Source organism: Lathyrus oleraceus, chromosome 6, assembly GCF_024323335.1.
Source record: "Lathyrus oleraceus cultivar Zhongwan6 chromosome 6, CAAS_Psat_ZW6_1.0, whole genome shotgun sequence".
Taxonomy (NCBI): Eukaryota; Viridiplantae; Streptophyta; class Magnoliopsida; order Fabales; family Fabaceae; genus Lathyrus; species Lathyrus oleraceus.
Genome location: NC_066584.1, coordinates 257989112 through 258013837, shown reverse-complemented (window position 1 = coordinate 258013837; position 24726 = coordinate 257989112). Strand labels below are relative to the sequence as shown.

The 24726-nt window shown below is 35.8% G+C and overlaps 1 protein-coding gene and 2 long non-coding RNA genes across 3 annotated transcripts; 1 reads left to right on the top strand and 2 right to left on the bottom strand.

Annotated features, from left to right (window-relative positions):
• Window positions 1-7793: 7793 nt before the first annotated feature.
• LOC127095024 (ammonium transporter 2 member 5) lies at window positions 7794-9575 on the top strand. Its single transcript, XM_051033776.1, has 3 exons — window positions 7794-8390; window positions 8581-8866; window positions 9007-9575. The coding sequence occupies exons 1-3, from the start codon at window positions 7794-7796 to the stop codon at window positions 9573-9575; spliced, it is 1452 nt and encodes a 483-aa protein (XP_050889733.1).
• A 6900-nt stretch (window positions 9576-16475) lies between these two features.
• LOC127093408 (uncharacterized) lies at window positions 16476-18316 on the bottom strand. Its single transcript, XR_007792540.1, has 3 exons — window positions 17538-18316; window positions 17000-17430; window positions 16476-16858 (listed from the first exon to the last, which is right to left on the bottom strand). It is a non-coding gene; the product is annotated as an uncharacterized LOC127093408 (long non-coding RNA).
• A 20-nt stretch (window positions 18317-18336) lies between these two features.
• Window positions 18337-19201, bottom strand: LOC127093411 (uncharacterized). The gene is made up of 3 exons (XR_007792542.1): window positions 18976-19201; window positions 18706-18813; window positions 18337-18599 (listed from the first exon to the last, which is right to left on the bottom strand). It is a non-coding gene; the product is annotated as an uncharacterized LOC127093411 (long non-coding RNA).
• Between the last annotated feature and the right edge of the window lie 5525 nt (window positions 19202-24726).

Below are 24726 nucleotides of genomic sequence, written 5' to 3'. Positions count from 1 at the left end.
ATGGTTGTTGGTGTAAGCCCTAGAGGCCAATACTTTTGGTACTTGTATCGAATTATTTATTAATAATAAAAGGCATTTTCTTTATTATGGTTGATTAATAAAGTCCCTGGAATAGAAAGTCCGTTTAATGTATTAAGTGTGACTTAATCATGAGAACACATTAAACATAAGGACACTATTCTTAAAGTATCCGTAGTCGAGCTTTAGTGTGAAGCGGGATAACATTAAAGCATTAAGACTATTATGTTTGTAGACTGATGATCACATCTCATGGATCATGGATAAAGAGTTATCAAGTCTTAAACATAGGTATGAATATTAGGAGTAATATTTATACCGGATTGACCCGCTATGAGAATACAATATAGAAAGTTATGCAAAGTGTCATAAGTTATTCTCATGGTGATAATAGTGTATACCACTCTTCGACCTGAAACCACTATGGATCCTAGATGTAGAGTCGAGTGCTTTGTTGCTGATCCAACGTTGTCCGTAACTGGATAACCATAAAGACAGTTGATGGGTACTCCACAAAGCATGCTGAGGGACATGAGTGTCCTAGATGGAATTTTCCCATCCTGCATAACAGGATAAATGTCTATGGGCCCAATATTGAACTGGACAAGGATGACACGGTCTATACCTTGTGTTCAATACAGACATAAGGGCAAAGGGGTAATTATACACATAATTATTATCACAGGAGGTTTTGTCAGATCACATGACATTTTCGTGACTTGGGTAGCAGTGATGTGTTGCTAGATACCGCTCACTGTTTATTATGTTAAATGCGTGATTTAATATAATTGCCAACGTCGCGAAAACCTATAGGGTCACACACAAAGGACAGATTGATGAGAGATAGAGTAACTAAGGAACACCGTAAGGTACGGTGCACTTAAGTGGGAGACGAAATATGGTAAGGTACCAAATACTTAAGTGATTTTGGGCATATTATAAGATATGGGCCAAAATACACTTAAGTGGGCTTTTTAGCTTGAAGCCCACACAAGTGGTTCTATAAATAGAACCCCTTGGGTAGAAACATTGTCACTCCAATCCACTCAGACAGAAATTCAAGTAGAGACTTGGAATTTTGTTTCCCTCTTTCTCTCACTCAAAGCCTTCATTCATAACAGCTAGCACTGCGATTGAAGGAATCCGTTCGTGTGGACTGAGTAGAGACGTTGTCATTGTTCAACGTTCGTGATCGCCCCGTGGATCTGTATCAAAGGTTTTGATCATTATCAGAGATCTGCACCAAAGGTTTGAATCGCCACAAGAGGTAACGATTCTATCACTGATCATGCCCATTCGTAAGAATCACTAAATGGAGAAATTTTTAAATTCTGCTGCGCCTTGGATGGAAATTCTCCAACAATGGTTTGGTAGGATATAGAATTATTAACACACGTGTGGTAGTCAACTTTTCCTTTAACTTGGAAAAACTTTGTTCACACTTTGAATCCCATTTCAACATGGTTGCAAAGAATGCTATTGAGTTAGGTAAATATGGTATATGCCACCATCATGGTTGTCGCCTACTTATTGAAAAATTGAGGAACTGATCACCCTTAATCTCTTGTTGATAGTATACGGGATCGTGTTGAATAGAATGAATGAGTATTTCCAGTTTTGGTAGTTTGTAAAATTGATTAGTATTCTAGAAGGAGAGTAGTCAGTTACCAATTCATGCAAAGCTAATGGAATAGATTGTGATGTTGTAACACCCTATACAATACATGTCTAGAATAGTATTATATGTAGAATTACATTTTGGTACTAAAATCATACATAAGAGTAAAGATGATATCATAAGTCATATACGATAAAAAAAGATAATAATTGAGTTAGACGATTTTGACTACTCTATTCCTCAATCGCCTGTAACTAATGATTTTATCAAAGTCATAATTAGAAAGATAAATGTGATTAATGAAAAATTTGACTTCATAACCCAAAACTTCATCCCACACCAAACACAACTACCTAAAGACTTATTCTTCTATGATGATCCTGACATAGAATAGTCTCGCCTATATGTTTTAACTCATGTTGTTTCTTGATTTCGTCAATTTTAATTTAAGTAATTTTCGTTCTTGTACTTTGAATTTCAAGTAATTTCTTTGAATTAATAAAACAATGTTTTCCCTTTTCCTAAATGTTTATTTGCCTATGTTTGCATATTTATTTTTTACATTGCACACTTAACCACATTTTTTATTTTGATAAAAAGGGAGAAGTATACTCTCATGAGGAGTAGAGCATACCATCTACTTAATTGAAGGGGAGTTTGATTACTCCAAATACTTTTATTTATTTCTTTTACCACATCTCTGAGAGATGTGTTGTCATTATCAAAAAGAGGGAGAATATGAAACCTTGTTTTGCATATTACTTCTAGGTGACATGCCTTTAATAAGGATAACAAGTTTTGATAATGACAACTAATAATGACAACTAGTCCTTAATGATAAATAAAGCATAAGCGATTAAGCAGTTAAAAATGTAAACTAGGATATTAAGGTTTCATGGACTTCACTATCTGATAATGGCAACCAAATGGAATATAACTCAAGCCTCATCTCAAGTAAACTCAAGCAAGTGTCTATAAGTAAGAAAGCATCTGAAAAGTCTTGAAGAACAAGAAAGCCCAACCTCGATTAGTCTGAGTTAATACTTTGTAAAGTATATAAGCATTCTCGTAAAAGTGCATGGCTAATCACACACACACACAAAATTTTAAACTGATTTTTCTCAAGAAAAAAATTTCAAAAATTTCTTAAGTCGTGCTAGATGAGTTGAAAGCTATCTGAAAAGCTCTAGGAAATAAATTGTATTTTCCAATTGATTGACACATGGAATAAATCGATTGGTTCAATTAAAAAATGTGTCCCATGTGATTAGGACAACATCTTAATGAGGTGTAACGACTAATTATCTTTTATTTCCATTTTAACTTGGTAACGGTTAAATTGGAGGCAACCAATCAATTGATATATGTTTACAATCGACTGGCAAGTCATAAATTGGCCTTAAAATATTTTTTTGAGCCAACCTATAGGCTATAAATAGAGGTATATTCCCTCATTTCAAAACATCCAGAATCGTGTTTTCACTTTTCACTCTCTCTCTTAAAATCTCTTTTGTTTACTTTCCCTCACTAAGAATTTAGCCGAGGTGCTTTACGAGAAAGTCTTTTTGCGAGTGAGGAAGTTGTAATTCTGGAAGTAGAGATTATTTGTTTGGGTTCAAAGTTAAACCCGAAAAAAGCTTTGGTTTGTGGTTTGTGTGATCATGTGTCTTGTCTAAGTTCGAGATTAACTTGTGATAAAATATTTTAGGTTCTTCGTTAGCCCTTGATAAAACCAAGACTAGGTTAAAGCTAAGCCTGACACTTAAAAGCTTGTTTAGGTTCGAGATTAGCCCGTGGTAAAATCTCATAGATTATTGGCTAGCCCAGTATAAAAACAAAGTTTATGTTCGAAAGCTCATTCCAGTGTTGAAAGTTCTAAGGTTTATTTAGAAGCTTGAAGAATAATGGCTCCAAGATTCTTATGGAAAGGAAACTAACCACTTAGATCCGCCGTTTGGAAGGAAGACTCGCCGCTTCACTCCATAGGTTACTATTTAGTTGAAAGTTAGCGATAAGTTTGACTTTTCCCTATATAAGGGGGTTCGAGAGTTTAACTTACTAAAAGCTCTTAAGTTTACTGGATTCTCTCAAGATCAATTATTTGGGAGTGGGGTAGGTCTTTTTCTTTATTTGAACGAACCTCTATAACTTTCGGTATCTTCTCTTTTAATTCCAAAAGTTTTTTAAAACTAAGTTTTTCTGAAACACATAATTCACCCCTCTTATGTGTGAATTCACAACAACCTTGACTAAGATGGTTTGTATTGCTTCTTAAAATATCTAGTGGAGCCTTCAAGGACATCTTCCATGAGTCATATTGGTTCTTATCCATTGCACACAACTACCAATTTATTTTCGTGTTCTGTTGTTTCTTATGCAAATAAACCTAGAACTAGCTTCTTATGGCACTAACAGCTAGGTCATGCTCATTTCCCCGCTATTAAGCTTGCTTTAAAATATTGTAATATCAATGTATCGAATAAAGAAACTACTGTGTTTTTTAAATCTTGTTGTTTTGGAAAGTCTCATAGAATATGTGCTCCCTTATCATCCACTATGTATACTACTCCCTTTAAAGTAGTGAGCATTGATCTTTGGGGCTTTGCACCTCATCCATCTAGTTCTGGTTTTTATTATTATATTTCCTTTGTGGACGCTGACACCAAGTACACTTAGATTTATTTCTTACAATATAAGTCATTGACTCTACATGCCTTCAAACTTTACCTTAACTTTATCAAAACTCAGTTTAACACCACTATCAAGGCATTATAGTCAAATTATGGGGGAGAATTTAGAACATTCACTAGGTATCTCCCTGAGCTAGGCATCTCACTTAGATTGACTTTCCCTCTCACCTCTCATCAAAATGACACCGTTGAAAGAAAACATTGACATATTATGGAAATAAAGCTTACGTTGTTATTTCACTCATCCATTCCCTTCAAATATAGAGACCATAAGCTACCTTTGTTCACATAATTAATAGACTCCCAATTGTTGTCTTGACCAAGTTCCACTATCCTTATCATGCATTGTATCAAAATCTACCTATCTATAAATCTATCAAGGTATTTGGTTGTGCCTACTTTCCCTTCGCAAGACCCTATAACAAGCACAAGCTAGAATTTAGAAGTCAAGAGTGTGTGTATCTAGGAGTCTCATCTCAACATAAATGTTTCAAGTGTCTTAACAAATCTAGGAAGGTGTTCATCTCTAAAGATGTTATATTTCATGAGCATCACTTTCCTTTTTTCTGACATGTTTCGGTCCAATCATGCCTCTTAATTTTAGCCTAACTGTTAGTCTAAGTCCCTTACCTATCATTAATTGTCATCCAATCAAACACTCAATACAATTGTCACAATACCAATAAATAATGTTTCATCTCATACATTTGTGCAGAATAGCTTGTCCATTATTCACTCTTCAATTGACTAGTCAAATCCTAGTAAAAACTTTGTACATGAACATAGCTTACCTAAGAATACCTCTAACATTCCTACTCAAGTATCTCCATTTAATAATATGGTCACTCCTTCCCATATTGTTCATGACATTCAAACTTTTGACAGGACTATCTCTACACTCTCAACCATTAATCTTGGACCACAAGTTCCTGCTAATACCAACTGGTTTGAGGAGTCTCTCTCACTACCTATACATACTTCCACATGTTCAAAAGTCATGCATATCAATGACAATCCTATATTAACATGAGCTAAAACTAGTCATTCCAAGCCAAAAGCTTTCTTCGCACATGTCAAACCTCATTCTGTCAAGCATAATCTTCCTTAACCTAATTGATCAAGCTATGCAGCTAGAATATGATGCTCTTTTGGCCAATTATACATGGACTTTGACAACTCTTCCACATCATAGAAAGACTGTTAGATGCAAATAGGTATTCAAGGTCAAGGAGAATCCTGAAGGTACAATGAATAAGTACAAAGCCATACTTGTAGCTAGCCAAAGTCTATCACCAACATTTTGACTTTAGTTTGAATGGAAAATTTTCTCCAGGTGTGAAGCCTACCACAATTAGAGTGATTCTTACTCTTACTTTGACCAACAAATGGGGTCTTCAACAAATTAACACCAATAACTTTTTTCTTAATGGATATCTTCAAGAAGAGGTATATATGTCTCAACCATCTGACTTTGAAAATCAAGACTCCACCCTGATTTGCAAGTTGAATAAAGCTCTCTGTGGATTTAAGCAAGCCTTAAGGGCTTGGTATGAGAAGTCGACTCAAGCATTAGTTCAGTTTGGTTTCTTTCATTGCAGATGTGATCATTCTCTATTAATTTACTCACATAAGGCCTCACTATGTATGTTTTTGTCTATGTTAATGACATCCTTATCACATGGTCATCTTTTACCCAAATTCACAGGTTAATTGATTCTTTCCATGCTACATTTTCTCTCAAACGCTTGGTAAGCCTGAATACTTCTTCGACATTAAAGTGAAGCACATGTCCACTGGTTGTTTGTTACGTACTAAAACTAAATATATTCTAGATCTCCTAACTCGAGCCAAGATGTGCAATGTAAATGGTGTCACTAATCCTGTGTTGAGCAATTGCAAATTAGCAAGCATGGTTCTTCTATACTCTCAGATCCTCATTAGTATATATCCATGGTTGAGGCCCTACAATACGTGACTCTCACAAGACCTAACATTGCTTTTAGTGTGAATAAAGCCTACCAGTTCATGACCTCTTCCTTAGAGTCTCATTGGTCTGCTGTAAAAAGAATCTTGCACTATCTCAGTGGCATTATTACACGTGGCTTAATCCTTTCTCCATATCCATTGCCACACAAATTCTCTCTTAAGGCCTAGAGTGACTCGTACTAAGATAGTGATCCAAATGATCGCCTATCTACCTCTGGTTCCTGCATCTTCTTCGGACCTAATGTAGTGTCATTGGGCTCCAAGAAGTAACCTCTTGCTCCTCAATCTAGCACTGAGGTAGAGTATTGTGCCTTGGCTCACACCACTTCAAAACTACTCTGGTTGGAATCTCTTCTCACTAAGCTTGTTGTGTCATTCCTTCCTCCCACTCTCCTTTAAGATAATCTTAGTACAATGCTCTTTTCATACAACCCCATCCTTCATGCTAGGACAGAACATATTAAGTTAGACATCCATTTTGTTCATGAGAGAGTCATAGCCAATAAGACGAAGATCCATCAATTTTCCTAGCAGTGTGCAAGTTGCAGACACTTGCAATAAACCTCTGGCACAACCACTTTCACTGAACTTCGCAGCAAACTCAAAGTCATGACTTACATCCCACCTTAAATTTGTGAGGGAGTATTAGAAGAGTAATACAAGATAAACATGTTATGTTAAGCATGAAGTGTATTGCACCATGCATGTGTGAATAGAGAAAGCAAATGCATATCACCATGCATATGTGTATAGTAGAGATGCATGCTGACATGAACACTCCATGCATGAGAATAGCATGATAGCACTAAAACTTCTATAAATATGAGTACCATGACTTTGTAAAAGATCTAACTCACTAAGCATAATACAATGAAGTTCACATTTTATTTATTTAATATAGAGAAAAAATATATAAAATAAACTCACTTTTTATAAAACTCCTTTAGATATCCTTATTGTGCTCAAACAATAGTTAGATATATGGTATCCCATGCAACGTTTCTTTGCATTTATGCAAGAATAAGACATTTTAAGAACAGCAACAACATAAGCCGTTTTCAGCATATACATAATGAATATGAAAACTATAGTTTTGAAAGCAAAATGATTACAATATTATGTAACCTCATACAATATGAGACAGAGACAGTACATGAATCAATTAACATGATGATACCATAATAATAAACCTTGTTGTGATTGGTATAGAGTATTCAAAGATACAAATGAACTTTAACATCGGTTAAAAAAAATTGTAATATCCGCTTATAAATATTATTCAATTCAATGTTACATACCTTATGAGCGACATAGCCTAAGAAAAGTTTACAATGAATATTAAAAACTAATACATATACAGCTAGTCGTGAGAATCAAAACATTGTCTTCCAAATATATATATATCAACTCTCACCACATCACATACTTCATCTCTTAGTTTTCAGTTAATCACTGAGTTTTGTTTTTCAAAGGAAACTAAAATGTCTGGAGTTCCGTTTCCGTCGAACCTTTTACCGTCCGACGGGAGTCCCGAATGGCTAAACAAATCCGACAACGCCTGGCAACTGATGGCCGCGACGTTAGTCGGGCTACAAAGTGTTCCGGGGCTAATAATTTTATACGGCGGCGCAGTGAAAAAGAAATGGGCAGTGAATTCAGCATTCATGTCACTCTATGCATTTGCATGTGTGTTTTTCTGTTGGGTTATTTGGGGTTATAGAATGTCATTTGGTGATAGGCTTTTACCATTTTGGGGTAAACCAGGAGTTGCACTTGATGAAAAGTATCTTTTCAAACAAGCTTTTTTGGGAGCTTTTCCTGTTGCTACTATGGTTTACTTTCAGTGTGTTTTTGCTGCTATTACTTTGATTTTAATAGCTGGTGCTTTGCTTGGAAGAATGAACTTCTATGCTTGGATGTTGTTTGTTCCTTTATGGCTCACTTTTTCATATACTATTACTGCTTTTAGTATTTGGAGCCCTAATGGATTTCTTTCCAAAATGGGGATTATTGATTACTCTGGTGGTTATGTTATTCATTTGTCTTCCGGCGTCGCTGGTTTCACCGCCGCTTATTGGGTAAGCAATAATGATTTTTATAAGCTTACAAAACTAGTCAGACCAGTCTCATGTTTTTGAAGGTCCTGTGTATTAGTACGTTTTCAAAGAGCATGGCTCTAAAACTAGTATTAGTAGAGATTTTTAAAAGTCCTTGTGTTGCACGTCTTTATCTGACGATGAATGTGTATGTATTTGATGATTTGGTTAGGTTGGACCGCGACTAAACAAAGATAGGGAAAGGTTTCCACCAAACAATCTACTTCTTATGTTAGCAGGAGCTGGACTGTTATGGTTGGGATGGACAGGCTTCAATGGAGGAGATCCTTACTCAGTTGGATTAGATGCTTCCTTGGCTGTCTTGAACACACATGCTTGCACTGCTACTAGCTTGCTTACTTGGGTTTTCCTTGATGTCATTTTCTTCAGAAAGCCTTCTGTTATTGGTGCTGTTCAAGGCATGATTACTGGTTTGGTTTGCATCACTCCAGCTGCGGGTTCGTAAATATTTAATAGCGTTAAAACTCTCGAAGTAGAATTTTACTGTCCATTGTGGTTCAACTCAGTTCGAAAGATTAGTCTCTGCCGTTGTCTGCGTTGTTGTAACAGACTCTTTTTTTTTATCTATCTTACTCAGGTGTTGTACAAGGTTGGGCTGCACTTATAATGGGACTATTCTCCGGCTCGATTCCATGGTTTACCATGATGGTAATCCACAAGAGATCAAAGCTACTTCAAAAGGTCGACGACACAATGGCAGTGTTACACACTCATGCAATTGCAGGAAGTCTTGGAGGAATTCTCACTGGTCTATTTGCTGAACCAAAACTGAACTACTTGTTCTACAATGCTTATAACAAATACGTTGGTTTATTCTATGGAATACAAATGAACATAGCAAGCACTGGATTCAGACAAATAGGAATCCAATTCCTTGGAATTTTGTTTGTTATCTTTGTTAATGTTGTTAGCACGAGTTTGATATGTCTCGTCATTCGAATCTTCGTTCCGTTGAGAATGTCCGAAGAGGATATGGAGATTGGTGATGAGGCTGCTCATGGTGAAGAAGCTTATGCGATTTGGGGTCAAGGAGATAAGCTTGAGAATTCGAGTTCGAAATATGGAAGTTCTTTGTATGAAGATGTTGAAGTTGCTGCGACGAAGAAGAATAAGCGCGGTAGCGGTAGCCAGATTGAGATGATGTGAAAATGTATGTTATTTGTGTTGTTGTTGTGATGAATTTGGTGTTGTTTTGAGAAAAATAAAAGGTTTAAGTTTTATTGTTGATTGGATTCTATATTTTCTGTGTTGATTTTTAAGAACAAATGAATAAGATAAGTTATTGATATGTGATTTTGATGCATTGTGTTTTTGTTTTGGAACTATGTAGTTTTTTTGTTTTTTTTGTTTGACAGTTGTTTATGCGACATATATGTTGTTTTGTTAGTCAGGTTTTGCATAGTACGATGATTGAGTTGGAAAACACATTTGAGCATAAATACTTATACTTTGATATCAAATAACTTTAAAGAAGGAAGTATATGTACAAAAGTTAAAGTTACATCTATTGATCTACAAGTCAATTAACCCACCAATATTACCAAACGATGGAACATAGGCCAAACTACAATCAACACTATTCAATAAACCATGATAGAGACTCCAAAATAACTTTCATCTTTGTGTTTTTGAATGAGTAAATATATGGAAAAAAACACTTGATCTAATTTATAAGAAAGGAGAGTATATAAAATTGTGCAATTTATAAGAGAATTAAATTTATGAGTCACCATAAAGTCATGGGAAAAATGTGATTGAACGAAGATTATGAAAAAATATTGAGAATCGATTTAATTTTATGTTTGGGAGGTCAACTATGGAAGGATTTATCTACTACGACGTGTGGTGAAGCAATATTGGATGAACCAATAAGATTTATATTTAACTTTTATTGATTTGAAAAAGTCGTAGTGCCTAAAGAGATTTTATGAAAAATTATAAAGAAGAAATGAGTTAAGATTGCCTATATTCGAGCCATCAAATTCAAGCTGAGTGATTGAAATGTAGGAGGGTCTTATAGATTTTATGTGACATAAAAGTACCATTCAAATTGGAGGAAAATTTTATCAAACATCAATAAGACCTGCAATATTGTACGAAACAAAATGTTGAACGGTTAAGAATCAACACAAGAATAAAATAAACGTAATTGAGATGAAGATGTTGCATATGTGTGGTAAGACTAGATAAGATAAGATTATAAATGATAATATTAAAAAGAGTGTTGATAACACCTATAGTAAAAAGGATGGTGAAAAATAGATTTAGGTAGTTTGGGCATGTAGAGAGAAGAGATGTAGATTCTATTATAATGAGAGTAGATCAGATGAAAAAAGTCAAACAATTAGAGGTAGAGGAAAGCTTAGAAAAATTATAAGAGAAACTATTAAAAAATCTCAATTTACGAATTGGATATGACTTCTCTTAATGTGATAAAAATTGGTTTGTTGTTGTTCTTTATTTTTTTTATGATCAAAAATCAAGTTTTTCCCCAACCTAATAAGCTCTCAAACTCTATAGTGTTTCATCCTACTCTCCAAATCCTTAATATTAAAGTAGCATATAATCATTGATAACCAAATCCATGCTCCTAGTCACGTTTCTATGCGTAAATTCCTTTCTTCAAAACCCACACCCCTATCGACCTTGTCTTGCTCGACATTATTAAAGGTCGCCCGTAAGGTTTTTCAAATGTTTAAAATTTTCAAGAATCAATTATTTTGTTCACTGAGACCCATACTATAAATAAGAGAATCGAAACCACTGAGTACCGAGGACCAAGAGAAAGGCCTAGACATAATTGATGAGAGTTAATAAGAAAGTATCCTCCTAGACTCGAACCATGATATGTTTCCACCCACGTAAGGTTTTCCAAATGTTAAAAAATTTCGAGAATCAATTATTTTATTCACTGAGACCCCCCACTAGAAATAAGAGAATCAAAACCACTGAGTACTGAGGACCAAGAGAAAGACCTAAACATAATTGATGAGAGTTAATAAGAAAGTATCTTCCTAGACTTCAACCATGATATGTTTCCACCCCCGTAAGGTTTTCCAAATGTTTAAAATTTTCGAGAATCAATTATTTTATACACTGAGACCCCCCGCTAGAAATAAGAGAACCGAAACCACTGAGTACCGAGTACTAAGAGAAAGACCTAGACACGATTGATGAGAGTTAATAAGAAAGTACCCTCCTAGACTCGAACCATGATATGTTTCCACCCTGAGAAGTACCTGTTTAATCTGGAATTGCAGATGCTAATTGCATTAATTTTAGAATGCCAAAGGGGACTCTTCAAGACGAAGACTCACATTCTTATGTTTAATTTATTTTTTTACTGCTTCCTAGTCTTTAGCCTTTCCTCAAAACACGAGTCAAGATCAAAGTAATATGAGATATTTTCGACTTAGAGGAACTTTCTTCTCACATCAACACCATATCCACAAGCCCCACCATCCTACGAGACTAGTGAGACACTTCTGACTTGCTCCTCAATCTTGCATTAAGAAAGTTGACTAGAGGGAATATGTTCATGAAAATATGGGTCCAAAAGGTATGTCCTCAAAATGGAATTTCAGACCACCCTCCTAGGTCGAAAGTCGTGAGGCCAAGGTAAGATCCCCAAGTACCCTTCTTAACAAATAGAAGTGGGATATTGTGGCATTTATTTTGAAAACAATGGCGGTTTCAAAGCACGATTTTTAATTTAATAAATATTTTCAATAAAATTCATACAAACAACCATAACATTTACTTAAACAAGCGGTTATGTGTTCATAAATAATGACAATTTCAACAGAATAATATTTAATATTTTTGTTATAGAAAATCACGAACATTCTAATATTTTTTTTAATAGACCATAGAGAAAACTCTCCAAGTGCTCTTGGATGAACATTCTAACATTTGAAACCTCCTTAATCTACATCATAATATAAGAAAATTAAATATTATAGAAAACTCTAATTTGCACCTCTTTGGTTTTGTGCCACATCACCGTTTTGATGGAAAAATTGGTCTATTTTTTTCAAAACTCAACTATGCCATATGTTTAGTTTTGTTCCAATTACTGCTTACATTTTTCTGCATCATTCTCCAACCATGATTTTCTTCCTTCCTATTCTCTTTTAACCCTAACCAAATTGAATGTCATATAAATCACTTCTTTCCTTTCGTACTCATCATATATTTCCTCTCACCATACTCATCCAACATATGTTTCCTCTCATCATACCCATCCAACATATCTCTCCTTTTATCATACTCATCCCTATCTTCTTCAACCGCCCACAGTGCCTGAAACTTCACCAATGTTCAAATTTCTTCTTCCAAATATCTTCTTTCAATATTTCATAATATCAACTCAACATTGGATCTACTATTTAAGATAAATATGGGTTTCAAATTATTTTTTGAATTCTTCCTTCCAAGTATCTTCTTTCAACTTTATCTCTTTTCACATAAACCTTTCAATAGAGTTAAATCTTCAAACTTCCTCTCTGAGAAAATGTTCTTCTGGTTTTAGGGAACATGCTCCACAATGTTGTCTGACAAGTCAACATCACACATGAGAGCTTTATTAAGATTATCATTGCTTTTCACAATGACTTCCTCTAGCAGTCGTACAAAAGTTAAAGTTACATCTATTGATTGACAAGTCAGTTAACCCACAAACTTTACCAATCGATGGAACATATGTCAAACTATAATCAACACTATTTGATAAACCATGATAGAGACTCCAAAATAACTTTCATATTTGTGTTTTTGGATGAGTAAATATATGAAAAATGGAAAAGAAACATTTTAGTTCTAATTTATCAGAGCAAGAGGAATATATAAAATTGTGCAAATTATAAGGGGACTAAACTTATGAGTCATACTATACAGTTGTGGAAAAAATGTGATTAAACGAAGACTATGAAAAGATACTGAGAATCAATTTGATTTTATGTTTGGGAGGTCAACTATGGAAGGATATATCTACTACGACGTGTGATGAAAACATATCAGATGAACCAACAAGACTTGTACTTAACTTTTATTGACTTGAAAAAGACGTATAATAGAGTACCTATAGAGATTTTATTGAAATTCATAGAGAAGAAATGTGTTAGGATTTCCTATATTTGAGATATCCAAGATATGTATGAAAAGGTATTGACTAATGTTCGGACACATGGTGGAGTGACAAACGATTTTACCATTACAATAACATTGCACCAAGATTCGACACTAAGTCTATACCTTTGTATTTTAACTTTGAATGTACTCACAGAACACGTCCAAGTACTAGCACTGAGATATATTTCTTTTTTGCAAATGATATAATCTTACTTGAAGAGTTAAAAAGAGATTTAGTCGAGGGGTTTGAGATTTGGAGACGAAACTTAGAATTTGCATTTCGCATAAGCAGAAGTAAGACAAAGTATTTAGAATGTAAGTTCAACATAAGGAGAAGGGTTTTAACCTAGAGGTGAAAGTTGGAGCATATATTATCCCATAAGTCATTCAATTTAAATGCATTTGGTTTATACTACAAAACAATGGAGGAATAGAAGGAGATGTAAGCCATCAAATTTAAGTTGGGTGATTGAAATGGAGGAGGGCCTTAAGGATTTTATGTGACACAAAAGTACCGCTCAAGCTGAAGAAAATATTTATCAAACATCAATAACAGTTGCAATGTTGTATGAGACAAGATGTTAAGTAGTTAAAAATCAACACAAGAATAAAGTAAGAGTAGTAGAGATGAGGATGTTGTGTTGAATGTGTGATAAGACTTGATAAGATAAGATTATAAATGATAATATTAAAAAGAGTGTTGATAACACCTATAGTATAAAAGATGTTGAGAAATAGGTTTGGGTAGTTTTGGCATCTAGATATAAGAGATGTAGATTCTGTTGTAATGAGAGTAGATTAGACGAAAAAGAGTCAAACAATTAGATGTAGTTCAATTAATGTAAAGCATAATTTTTTTACTTTAATAAATCTTTTCAATAAAATTCATACAAACAAATATAACATTTATTTTAAAAAAAGAGTTATGTATTCATAAATAATGACTATTTTAACGGAATAACATTTAACATTTCTGTTATATAAAATTATGGACATTCTAATATATTTTTTTCTAATAGACCAAAGACAAAACTCTCCAAGTGCTCTTGGATGTACATCCTAACATTTACAACATATTTAATCTAAATCTATAATATAAGAAAATTAAATGTCATGGAAAACTCTAATTTACCCCTCTTTGGTTTTCTTCCACATCACCATTTTGAATTTTAAAAAATTTGGTCCAATTTTTTCAAAACTCAACTATGTCATATGTTTAGTTTTGTTCCAATTATTACTTACATTTGTCTACATCATTCTCCAGTCATGGTTTTTCTTCCTTCCTATTCTCTTCAAACCCAAACAAAATTGAATGTCCTATCAATCACTTATTTCCTTTCATGATCATCATATATATCCTCTCACCATACTCTCTAACATATGTTTTATCTCATCATACTCATCCAACATATATCTCTTTTCACCATAGTCATCCCTATCATCTTCAACCGCTTGCAGGGCCCAAAACTTCCCCATTATTAAAATTTCTTCTTCCAAATCTCTTGCCTTAACATTTCATAATATCAACTCAATATTGGATCTACTATTTAAGATAAACAAGGTAAATATGGATTTCAAACTACTTTTTGAAGTCTTCCTTCCAAGTAATTTCGTTCTATTTTATCTCTTTTCATCTAAACCTTTTAATGTAGTTAAAGCTTCAAACTTCCCCTCTGAGCGAATGTTTTTCTAGTTATAGTGTATTTGGCTTGTTTTTCTATAAATAAATTGTTCGCTTAAATTGTTGAAGTAGGTTTCTGCTTGTTTTTTTTAATGAAGTTCAATCTTTCTAATTTATCTCGTCCCTCTAATTTCATTATATTCATTTTAGAAAGTTGAAGATTATAACAAATATGATATTGCTGGCAAATTTTTGGAACCATCGGATGATGATATCTTAAACCTTGTCCCTCACATAGGATTTGACGAGGAATGATACCAGAAAATCGATAGACTGGATTTGAAGGTCTTAATAATTGGAAATAAACTCATACCGTACTTCCAAGGGCATCGTGTAATGGTCAAAACTAACTATCTCATTCACCAAATTTTGAAGAAGTTGTACCTTGCAAGAAGAATCATATCATGATCACTTGAGCTATTTGAGTATAATATCTAATACATATCTAGATGAAGTATTAAATCGAGAGTGTTATAAGACTTCTTGGTAGAATTTAGTTCGTGATTGGGTGAGGAGGCCCCCTACATATGGATACTATTAGTGGATGATGATTCCAACATGAAAAGAAGTAGCCCTGAAATAATGCCAAAGGGTCCTGTCATACCCCGATTTTGATCCTGAAATTTTTCCATTTTTTTCTTTTATTTTTGCATTTGCATACATTCATCAGTATAAAACGGATTTTAATATCTTGACTCTTTTTTATTTTTAATTTGATTTTAATTTCAAATTAAGTTTAATTCCAATTGTCAATTTAATCTTAATTGTTTATTTTTACTAATGATTAAAACTCTAATCGATTTTTATTTCCAAATGAATGTTAGAGTTGATATCCAAGTAATTTTAAATGAATTATAGATTAATTTGTTTTTAATTTGGTTTTTTTGCTGATTTGTTATTAGTAATTAAATTGATTATTCAAACTAATGTTGGATTATTCCTAAAAATCCACATCCATTTTTATAATTAAAATTCAAAATCCAAAATCCATTTTGTATCCATAATGCATCCCAAATCAAAATAATAATACATACATTTCATAACATTCAGTAATATTTAACATTCAAACATCTCCAAACTCATTTTCATACATACATTTTCACGTAACATTCAAGCATAACAATGCATCACATCCAACTCTATTTTTAAATCCATTTTTTTTCCTCAAGTTATATTCAAATCCAATATTAATTAATAGCAATTAGGAAAAGCAAACAAAACGCTACAACCACACTACTACACCAAGCCTAGCTGCCAAGGAAACAGCTACAAGATGCCAAACCAACTTCACATTCCAACGACAGCTGTAAGCTGCGGCACACCCCACTGCAGCACAATGAGACAAAAGCCACCTGCATAAGCCACACTTCCAAAAGCTATTACACGAGAAACTCTAGCGCGTATGAGCCAAGCTGCAAAGTGGCAAACGACGGTAACGCAGCTCAAGGCAAGACTGCAACCGCCAAAAATAACAAGGGGTACTGGCTGATGGTCATATGCCGTGGGCTTGTGAGGCATTTTCGAAGCATCATGCAGAAGAGTTGATCTCATCCCGAGCTCTACATTGGTGTTGGACATTATTCATGATCAAACTTTGGAATCATGGTCTTCTTAATGCCTGCACAATGAACAACTGCAGTTCAATATTAGAGCGCTCCAAAAAAAAACAAGGGATCGGATACCGTCACAAATTGAAGATAAATTGACTCAACCAAACAATACAACAGTCAGTCTATAGAAAGTGAAAGCCATTTCTTACCTTCGCGTGTACAGAATCATGTTGAACAACAAATGTATGTGAACCAGACATTTGATGAGTGGAAACGTGTGGTGAAGAAGCCGAGTACCTACACTTGCGCCTCAGGTAGACTGCAGAAGAGAAGTACAGATGGTTGCAATTTATGATGCCAATCTTGAAAAGAGAGGAATTTGATGAAGAGAAAGAACCTGATGGAATGGTTCTCTCAGGATGGACAACAACCGCAGAAATGACGACCTTCACTGATTGTGCTGGATGCCTTTTGACAGTTACAAATGACCGGTTCAATAGTGATGTGAGCCTTAATGCAATCGCACTCCTTCGTTTCTGTGCAGTCAGGCTTACGGATGGAGGACTTGTATGCAATAAGAAGAGTAGTACTGATGGCTCGTCACCATAATTTGACAAATGATGAGTATGATGATGACAATCTGCAAACGGACACATATGTTATCTCAAGAACAGAGAATCATATTGCTATGCATTTCACAGGTTACTACTGATCTATACAAAAAAACACACCAATAGCAGGTCTTACGGTGGCGGGATCTGGTGCCGGTGTTAGGCGCAGGTATCGCTTCTCAATTTCCTGGCAGGTACCCTTTACAGTAAGAGCATCCCAGTCAATATCCTCAACAGGTTTGCTGACACCATCATCAAAGCTTTTGCTAAGCAACCATAGTCCGCAACAAGATATAAGTGAATGGCCTGTAGAGGATTTCGTACCAATCCATTATTTGGCTGCAACTTGAATCCATCCTCAAAACCTGCAAATGCGGCAACAAAACCGGTAAGTCCAACAATTTACTACGGTACAAAATAAAACCAAGTTCAACGTTACCATTGCGTGTGCATGCTGCTATGACGAAATTCCGAGAAATAACATCCTTGTCCATAACATCAATTGAAGCCCCTCGGCAATCAGATTTGTTGATAGAACTAATAAAGAAATTAAAGCCTCAAGTGGTTGTGGCTGGAATTGCTATTTTTTGAGGTTGTTACTAGTTCAGATTTTGTACAGCACGAGATGTTGAATCTCATCTTTTCTTGGACATATCAGATCACTTTGAGCTATTCAGCCTTCCAGGATCAAATGGGAACTATGTTTCTTCTGCTACATTTTGAAAACTGACACAGTGACAGTTCCGACTGATGCCAGTGCAGGTTTTAAGTTCACAGAAAAGACACTAACTGAAGTTCTTCGCACTGTGAAAAAACCATGGGTGTGTCTTTCTGGACCTACAATCAATACCACTGGTTTAGTTTATAGCAACAAGGAAATATGGATAAGAAACAACATATGGACCATCTTACTCAACGGATGGAACCTCTTGCATCAGACCCATCATTGTGTATGTAATAATCTATATTTGTTTTTTTGCAACTGAAGAGGTCGACGTCCTTTGCTTCTGGACCAATAAATCCATGCTCACAACTCAAAAGCCTGATATCCTATGCAAGCGATCATAACAGGAATCTCCCTGTATTCAATACTTGAAGGCAATGCTTATATCTTCTGGGCATGTTGGAGAACCAGTTTCAGGTGACGTTTACGAATGCGCCTTCTTGAAAAAAACTCATCCACTACCCCAAATTTTCACTGCAGTAAAATGAGAAAATTAATTAGTAAAAGGTGCAAAAATCCAGAAAAATCCCCAATTTGGAATCAAGACAAAGTTCAAGAAGAAAGGTTATGTTCAGATTACCTTTCCGAGTCCAATGATCAAACAGGGCAATCATCTCTGAGCATCAAAAAGCAATCCTGGAACTTTCTCCTTTCGACCTTCTGAGCATCATTTGTAACCCTAATCAGCCTGGCATAAATAGGAGGGCGATTCAGAACGAAGGGGGGATCAAAAAAAAGAGGGAGTTAGCGGCGAAAACACAAAAAACCCTAATTTTCAAAACGAAAAAATTGAGAGGAGTTAACGGCGGCCAATCAGAAAACCCTAAATCCAAAATCAATAAAAACAAACCTGGATTAGAGAGGCGAGGAAGGAGGATTAAAGCATCGTCGGAGCTATCTTCACCGCTGAAGGTGAGATTTTCACTCGACCCCCTTTTGAACCATAGTTTCGTTAGCATCGTGAGCGATTCTGAGGAAGACGTGAGGTTTGGGAGCTTTTGACATAGGGAGTTTCGATGAGAGATGAGGGATTGAGGGTAAGTTTGAGAGCGAGAGAGAGATGCGAGCTTGAGAGGCGCGAGTGAGAGTAAGTCTTTCGTGAAGAAGACAAACGACTTTGGTGCTGTTTCACGTATCTCTACCTTTGTTTTCTTTTATTTATTTTCAAGAATAATATTTAAAGCCTAATTAAAAATCACTTACCTTTTGGTTCCCCTAGGTATTTCTTTTAATTCTGTGGACTATTGGTATTGGTGTTGATTAACGCTTCCCCACCCAACAGCCAGGCGGCTAGGGTTGCGTTTGGGATTCCCCATATAGTTTAATTAATCATCCATTATTAGATCATCCCTTTTTATTTTTATTTTAATTCATACTTTTAATTTACATTAGTTTATATATTTAAGTTAGCAATAAATTATCAGTCAGTTAGCAAGTAGCCTAGTGGAGAGAGGGTAGTGCCATAGTCTCAAGAGGAGTGGGTTCGATACTCGTAGATAGTACTTCTAGTATTTCTTTTTTTAGTATTTCATTTCTTTTTAGCATTTCATTTTTTATTTCTTTTTAGTATTTTATTATCTTTTAGCATTTTGTTTCTTTTAATAGTTTTTTATGTCCATGTTTTTTTATTAAATCCATCATGCCTGCAAAACCATTTTCAAAAAAATCATACTTTTCTCGATTTAATATCGAGCCCTTTTTCACACCCTTGTAAGTCGATCGCTTTTTAAGCATCGCCGTCAACCTCACATAGCTTACTCTTGGGCTTTCTTACAATGAGCCGGTTCTCTTGCACTTACACTCATGCATTATTTATTTGGGTCCGATTTAATTATTTCATGATTGTTTTAATCCCCATTTGACAAATGTACCCCACTCCCCCAATATGTAATAATTTTGTACTTTTTATTCCTTTTATTGTTTGGTTGTTAAATTAGCTACTAACACAAGAATAAAATCAACAAATTTCAAAAAATACAAAAAATATGACTCGATCCAACGTCGAGTATTTTTCTCAATAAACAAATCAATTCATTTCTCTCTCCTATTCTATTCCATTTCTTTCAAACTTCATCAAATGCTTGATCCAACGTCAAGCCATTTTTCATAATCAAAAACTCAAAAAATAGTAATTCATATTCAGGACCTTTTTCAATAAAGATGGAAATGGAACGTGGTGTATACCACGCACTCCTGAGACTAGGATTCGAGATGTATATCTCGCCAATCCTAGCTCTCGCCATCATCCAAGTTTATCCACTTTGTTCTCTCGAACACTCATTCAAATTTCTCAAACGTCCATCAATACTTGATCTAGGTCAAGTCATTTTCACAACAAAACTCAAAACACCTAATTCTTACTTAAACACTTTTTCAATAAAGGTGGAAATGGAACATGGTGTATACCATGCACTCCTGAGGTTAAGATTCGAGACGTATGCCTCGCCAATCTTAACTCTCGCCATCGTCTAAAATTGCCAACGCGGTTTCGTCAAACCCTTTCTCAATCAAATTCCAAAATACTTAATTCTTATCTTAAACTCTTTCAATAAAGATGGAAATGGAACATGGTGTATACCATGCACTCCTGAGGCTAGGATTCGAGATGTATATCTCGCTCATCCAAGTTCTCGCCATCGTCTAAAATTGTCAATGCGGTTTCTTCAAACCCTTTCTCAATCAAATTCCAAAATGCTTAATTCCTATCTTAACCTCTTTCAATAAAGATGGAAATGGAACATGGTGTATACCGTGCACTCCTGAGGCTGGGATTCGAGATGTATATCTCGCTCATCCAAGTTCTCGCCATCACTCAAAATACATCCAACTAATCAGACTCTTTTCTCGCCGCCGTGCGACTAATCAAAAACCTTTTTCATAAATGAAAGATATATTGTCTTAAGAGATACAAAACAATGTTTCGGCCACGATTGTTGAGTAGAGATAAACGGCGCTTTTCCGAATGTAGATTTATAAATCCGTTCGATGTGTGGTACGCGTCCACTCCTCATCTGTTTTGGGTAAAACGATGTTTTTGTCGATTAATACAACATAGCTTTCGCTAAAATCGACCAACAAACAAACATTTTTCTACCCAGAACTACGTAAGCCTTGATTTCTCTTTTGAGATACGTAGGAGCAGGATTTGTAAATCTTGTCAGGCCCACTAATAAAAAACTTAGGTTTAGTCCTTCGTTAAAAAATCCAAAAACATTTCCTCTCTCTTATATTCTTTCTTTCCCATCTAATAACTTGAAAAGCCTAACATTTCAACTAACATTAACGCACACAACTAACCTAATGGTTCCCGTTGAGTACAACGGACGTGAGGGGTGCTAATATCTTCCCCTTGCGTAATCGACTCCCGAACCCTGATATTGGTTGCGATGACCATATCTTATCCTTTCTTTTGTCTTGGGTTTTATCGATATTTCCCCTTTCCTTTTTAGGAATAAATAAAGTTCGGTGGCGACTCTGTTCAGTCCATCATTGCGAGCGTGCGATCGCGCTTCGCTTTGAAGTCGTATCCCCATTTTTTTCGAGGTGCGACAGATGGCGACTCTGCTGGGGACAACAAATCCCTAAGTGAGTCAAGCCTAGTTAGGACGTCTGTGTGCCTTTGTTTGTTTAATTGTGTGGCTTTTCTTTATTGTTTTTACTATCTTTATTGTTATATCTGTTGAATATTGGTTCTATTGTGATTGTTGGTACTTGGATCTTGATTGCAAACCATGTGGGAAAGACTCTACACCCGAGTCTAGAGTGAAAAAAACATAAGATAGGACGATGGTTGAGTAGTACGGACTCCCGAGGTGTATACTTCGTAAGAGTCTGTACGAGAACCTCACTTAGAGTAGATCCTTTTGCAAATATTGTCGCCCGAGGTGTATACCTCGTAAGCGGCGATGTTTCAAAGGGGTCCATGACTCTAAGGACCTTTTAGAACATTAAACCTTTGGCCAACTAGAAATGATGGTTGCGTAGTATGGATTCCCGAGGTGTATACTTCGTAAGAATCGATACGAGAACCTCGCTCAGAATAGATTCCCTAGATGGAGTTGATGACCGGAAAGTATTTTCCGTAAGCGTCAAACAGTCTTTCGAATCCATGACTCTGAGTACCCTGTCTAGAACCCAGTCGATGGTTGCGTAGTACGGACTCGCGAGGTGTATACTTCGTAAGAGTCGGTACGAGAACCTCACCCAGAATAGATTCCCTTGATGGAGTTGACGACCGGGAAGTATTTCCCGTAAGCGTCAAACATTCTTGTGAATCAATGACTCTGGGGATCCTTTGTAACAAAGCCTTAGATCTTACCCGGTGAGAACCTATTCTTGGAAAACAATCAGATTTATCAGTACCTCGGACTTTTGAACCCGTGTATTGAAGAAAAAACACAAATATGCATGGCTTGCATTGCATTCATTCATTGCATTTGCATCGCATCATAATGCATGTCATTCTCCAGACAAAATACCAAAAAAAAACTCATCCATCTTTTGTCCGTGAAGCAAAGTGATTCTCAACACGCGTTAGAACAAAGAACCATGTCTCAGGAGATGATGGAAGAGCTAAGAAATGGCCAAGAAGCACTGAAGGGGGAACTTAATCTTTTGAAGAGCCAAATGAGATGGGTCTTGGAAACCCTGCAAGTCTTGTTGAGAAAAGAGGGTCACCCAATATACACTGCTGCAACAAAGAGAGCTACTACGCCACATCCATCTGGTGTTACCCCAAGTCAAGGGAAATGTTATGTGGCAACTCCTCATTTACCAGTATATGGACCTCCCTCAAGGCGTCATCATCAACATCCTCTGGCTATTGCTCCTCAAAGTCACCAAAACCAGGTTCAGAACAAAAATCAGAATCAGAACAAGAGGAACAAGGATCATAATGACTCGATTCCGGTGCCATATAGCAAGCTCTACCCGCTACTGATCCAGAATGCTTTGGTGACCCCTCGAGCTCTCACGCCTGTGTCACCATACCTACCATGGTACAATCCAAATGCAACGTGTGAGTTCCATAAAGGGGCATTGGGACATAACCTAGATTCTTGCTGTGCGCTAAAAGCCTTGGTACGAGGACTGATTAACAAGAAGAGTTTAGTCTTTGAAGAAGATCACCCGAAGATCAAGTGCGAATACCATACTGGAACAATGGGGCACTCCATCGAGGAATGCATGAGTTTTAAGCTCAAGTTGCAAGGATTAATTGACATAAGGTCACCAACACTCAAGGAGGAAGGCTCAGGTACATATACCTTGATTTCTGGGCCAGATAATGAGAAAGGGAAAGGACCCTTGAGACCCCTCAAGGTTTTGTACCACAAGGAAGATGTCAGGGATGTGGCTAGTGAGCTATCATTGTTTCCTGGTAAGAGCATTGAGATACCGCCTTGGATTTCCAATGTCACGACCTATACCAATGAAAGAAAAGGAGAAGTGAGTAGTGGATCCAAGAGGGTTGCGTTCAACGATGAGATTGAAAGAAAAGAATTTGAAGATCATCATGTCAAAAAGCTGGTTGATCCCAATCTTCAAGTTTGAAGAAATCAATTCCCTAAAGCTGGCAATCATTTGGTTGTTTCAACACTTCTTTTGTAGTTTCTTTGCATGTTGGTTGTTATTTGCTTTTAAACATTGTTGTTTTATTTGAATTGGTAAGATTAATGAAATGTTTATGCATCTTTTGAATTGATCCATTCGTATTCACTCGTTTTTCATTTATGTTAAAAAACAAAAATACTCCTCTCATTCACTTTTGTTTGTCAAACCGTTGTGTTAACAAAGATTGGAGGGAGGATGATGAAAACAAAACACCTGAAATTGTTGTGGTATGCTTTTGAGTAAAACCTTGTCGATGATGTAAGGCATTGTTTCAAATCCCCAAACACTGGAGTGATAAGGATGTTAATCCCTAGACAACCACTTTGAGCCTAGAAGTTGGTGTTTATTTCGGATCTAAAACCCTTAATCTTAACCTGGGGCAGGGTAGTTGTGTTCAGATAGTTTGATCGTGCATTCGATCTTTCAAAAAGATCGTCCATATGTATACCCTCCAATTGGGTTCAACCACATGTTATCCTCCGTGCACATGTTGAAATGTCGAAGAAGTTAAGAAAAGCTAAAATTAGTGTTGGTTGATCCTCATCCACCAATAATGTGGCAGTCAACAACTTTAAAAATATAAAAAAGCTCGCTAAGTCAAATACCACAAGATGACTTAGGCAAAAGTTAGGGCATCCCGATGGACCAAAAGCTTCAGAGAAGCGGTCCAGGCAAAATTAGGGATAAAATAAATCAATCAAAAGAGGTCACCAAAATCCTCAACAAAAAAAAATAATAAGGTGACTGCCATTTCAAGAAAATTCGTCTTGAATCCTCATCACACCTTCGAACCCTCTTGGAAGTCGAATGCGTGTATTGAATTGACTGAATATAGGAACTGGAGATCATCAAGAAGAAGGGGTGGGTAAAAATAAATTTTGAGCCTTATATCCTTTTGTTTCAAGAAACCGCGAACCAGACCACGTTACAACCCTTAAAAGACCTAATTGAGGCAGGGTTTATTTTGAAAGCATACTATAACAAGGTTGTG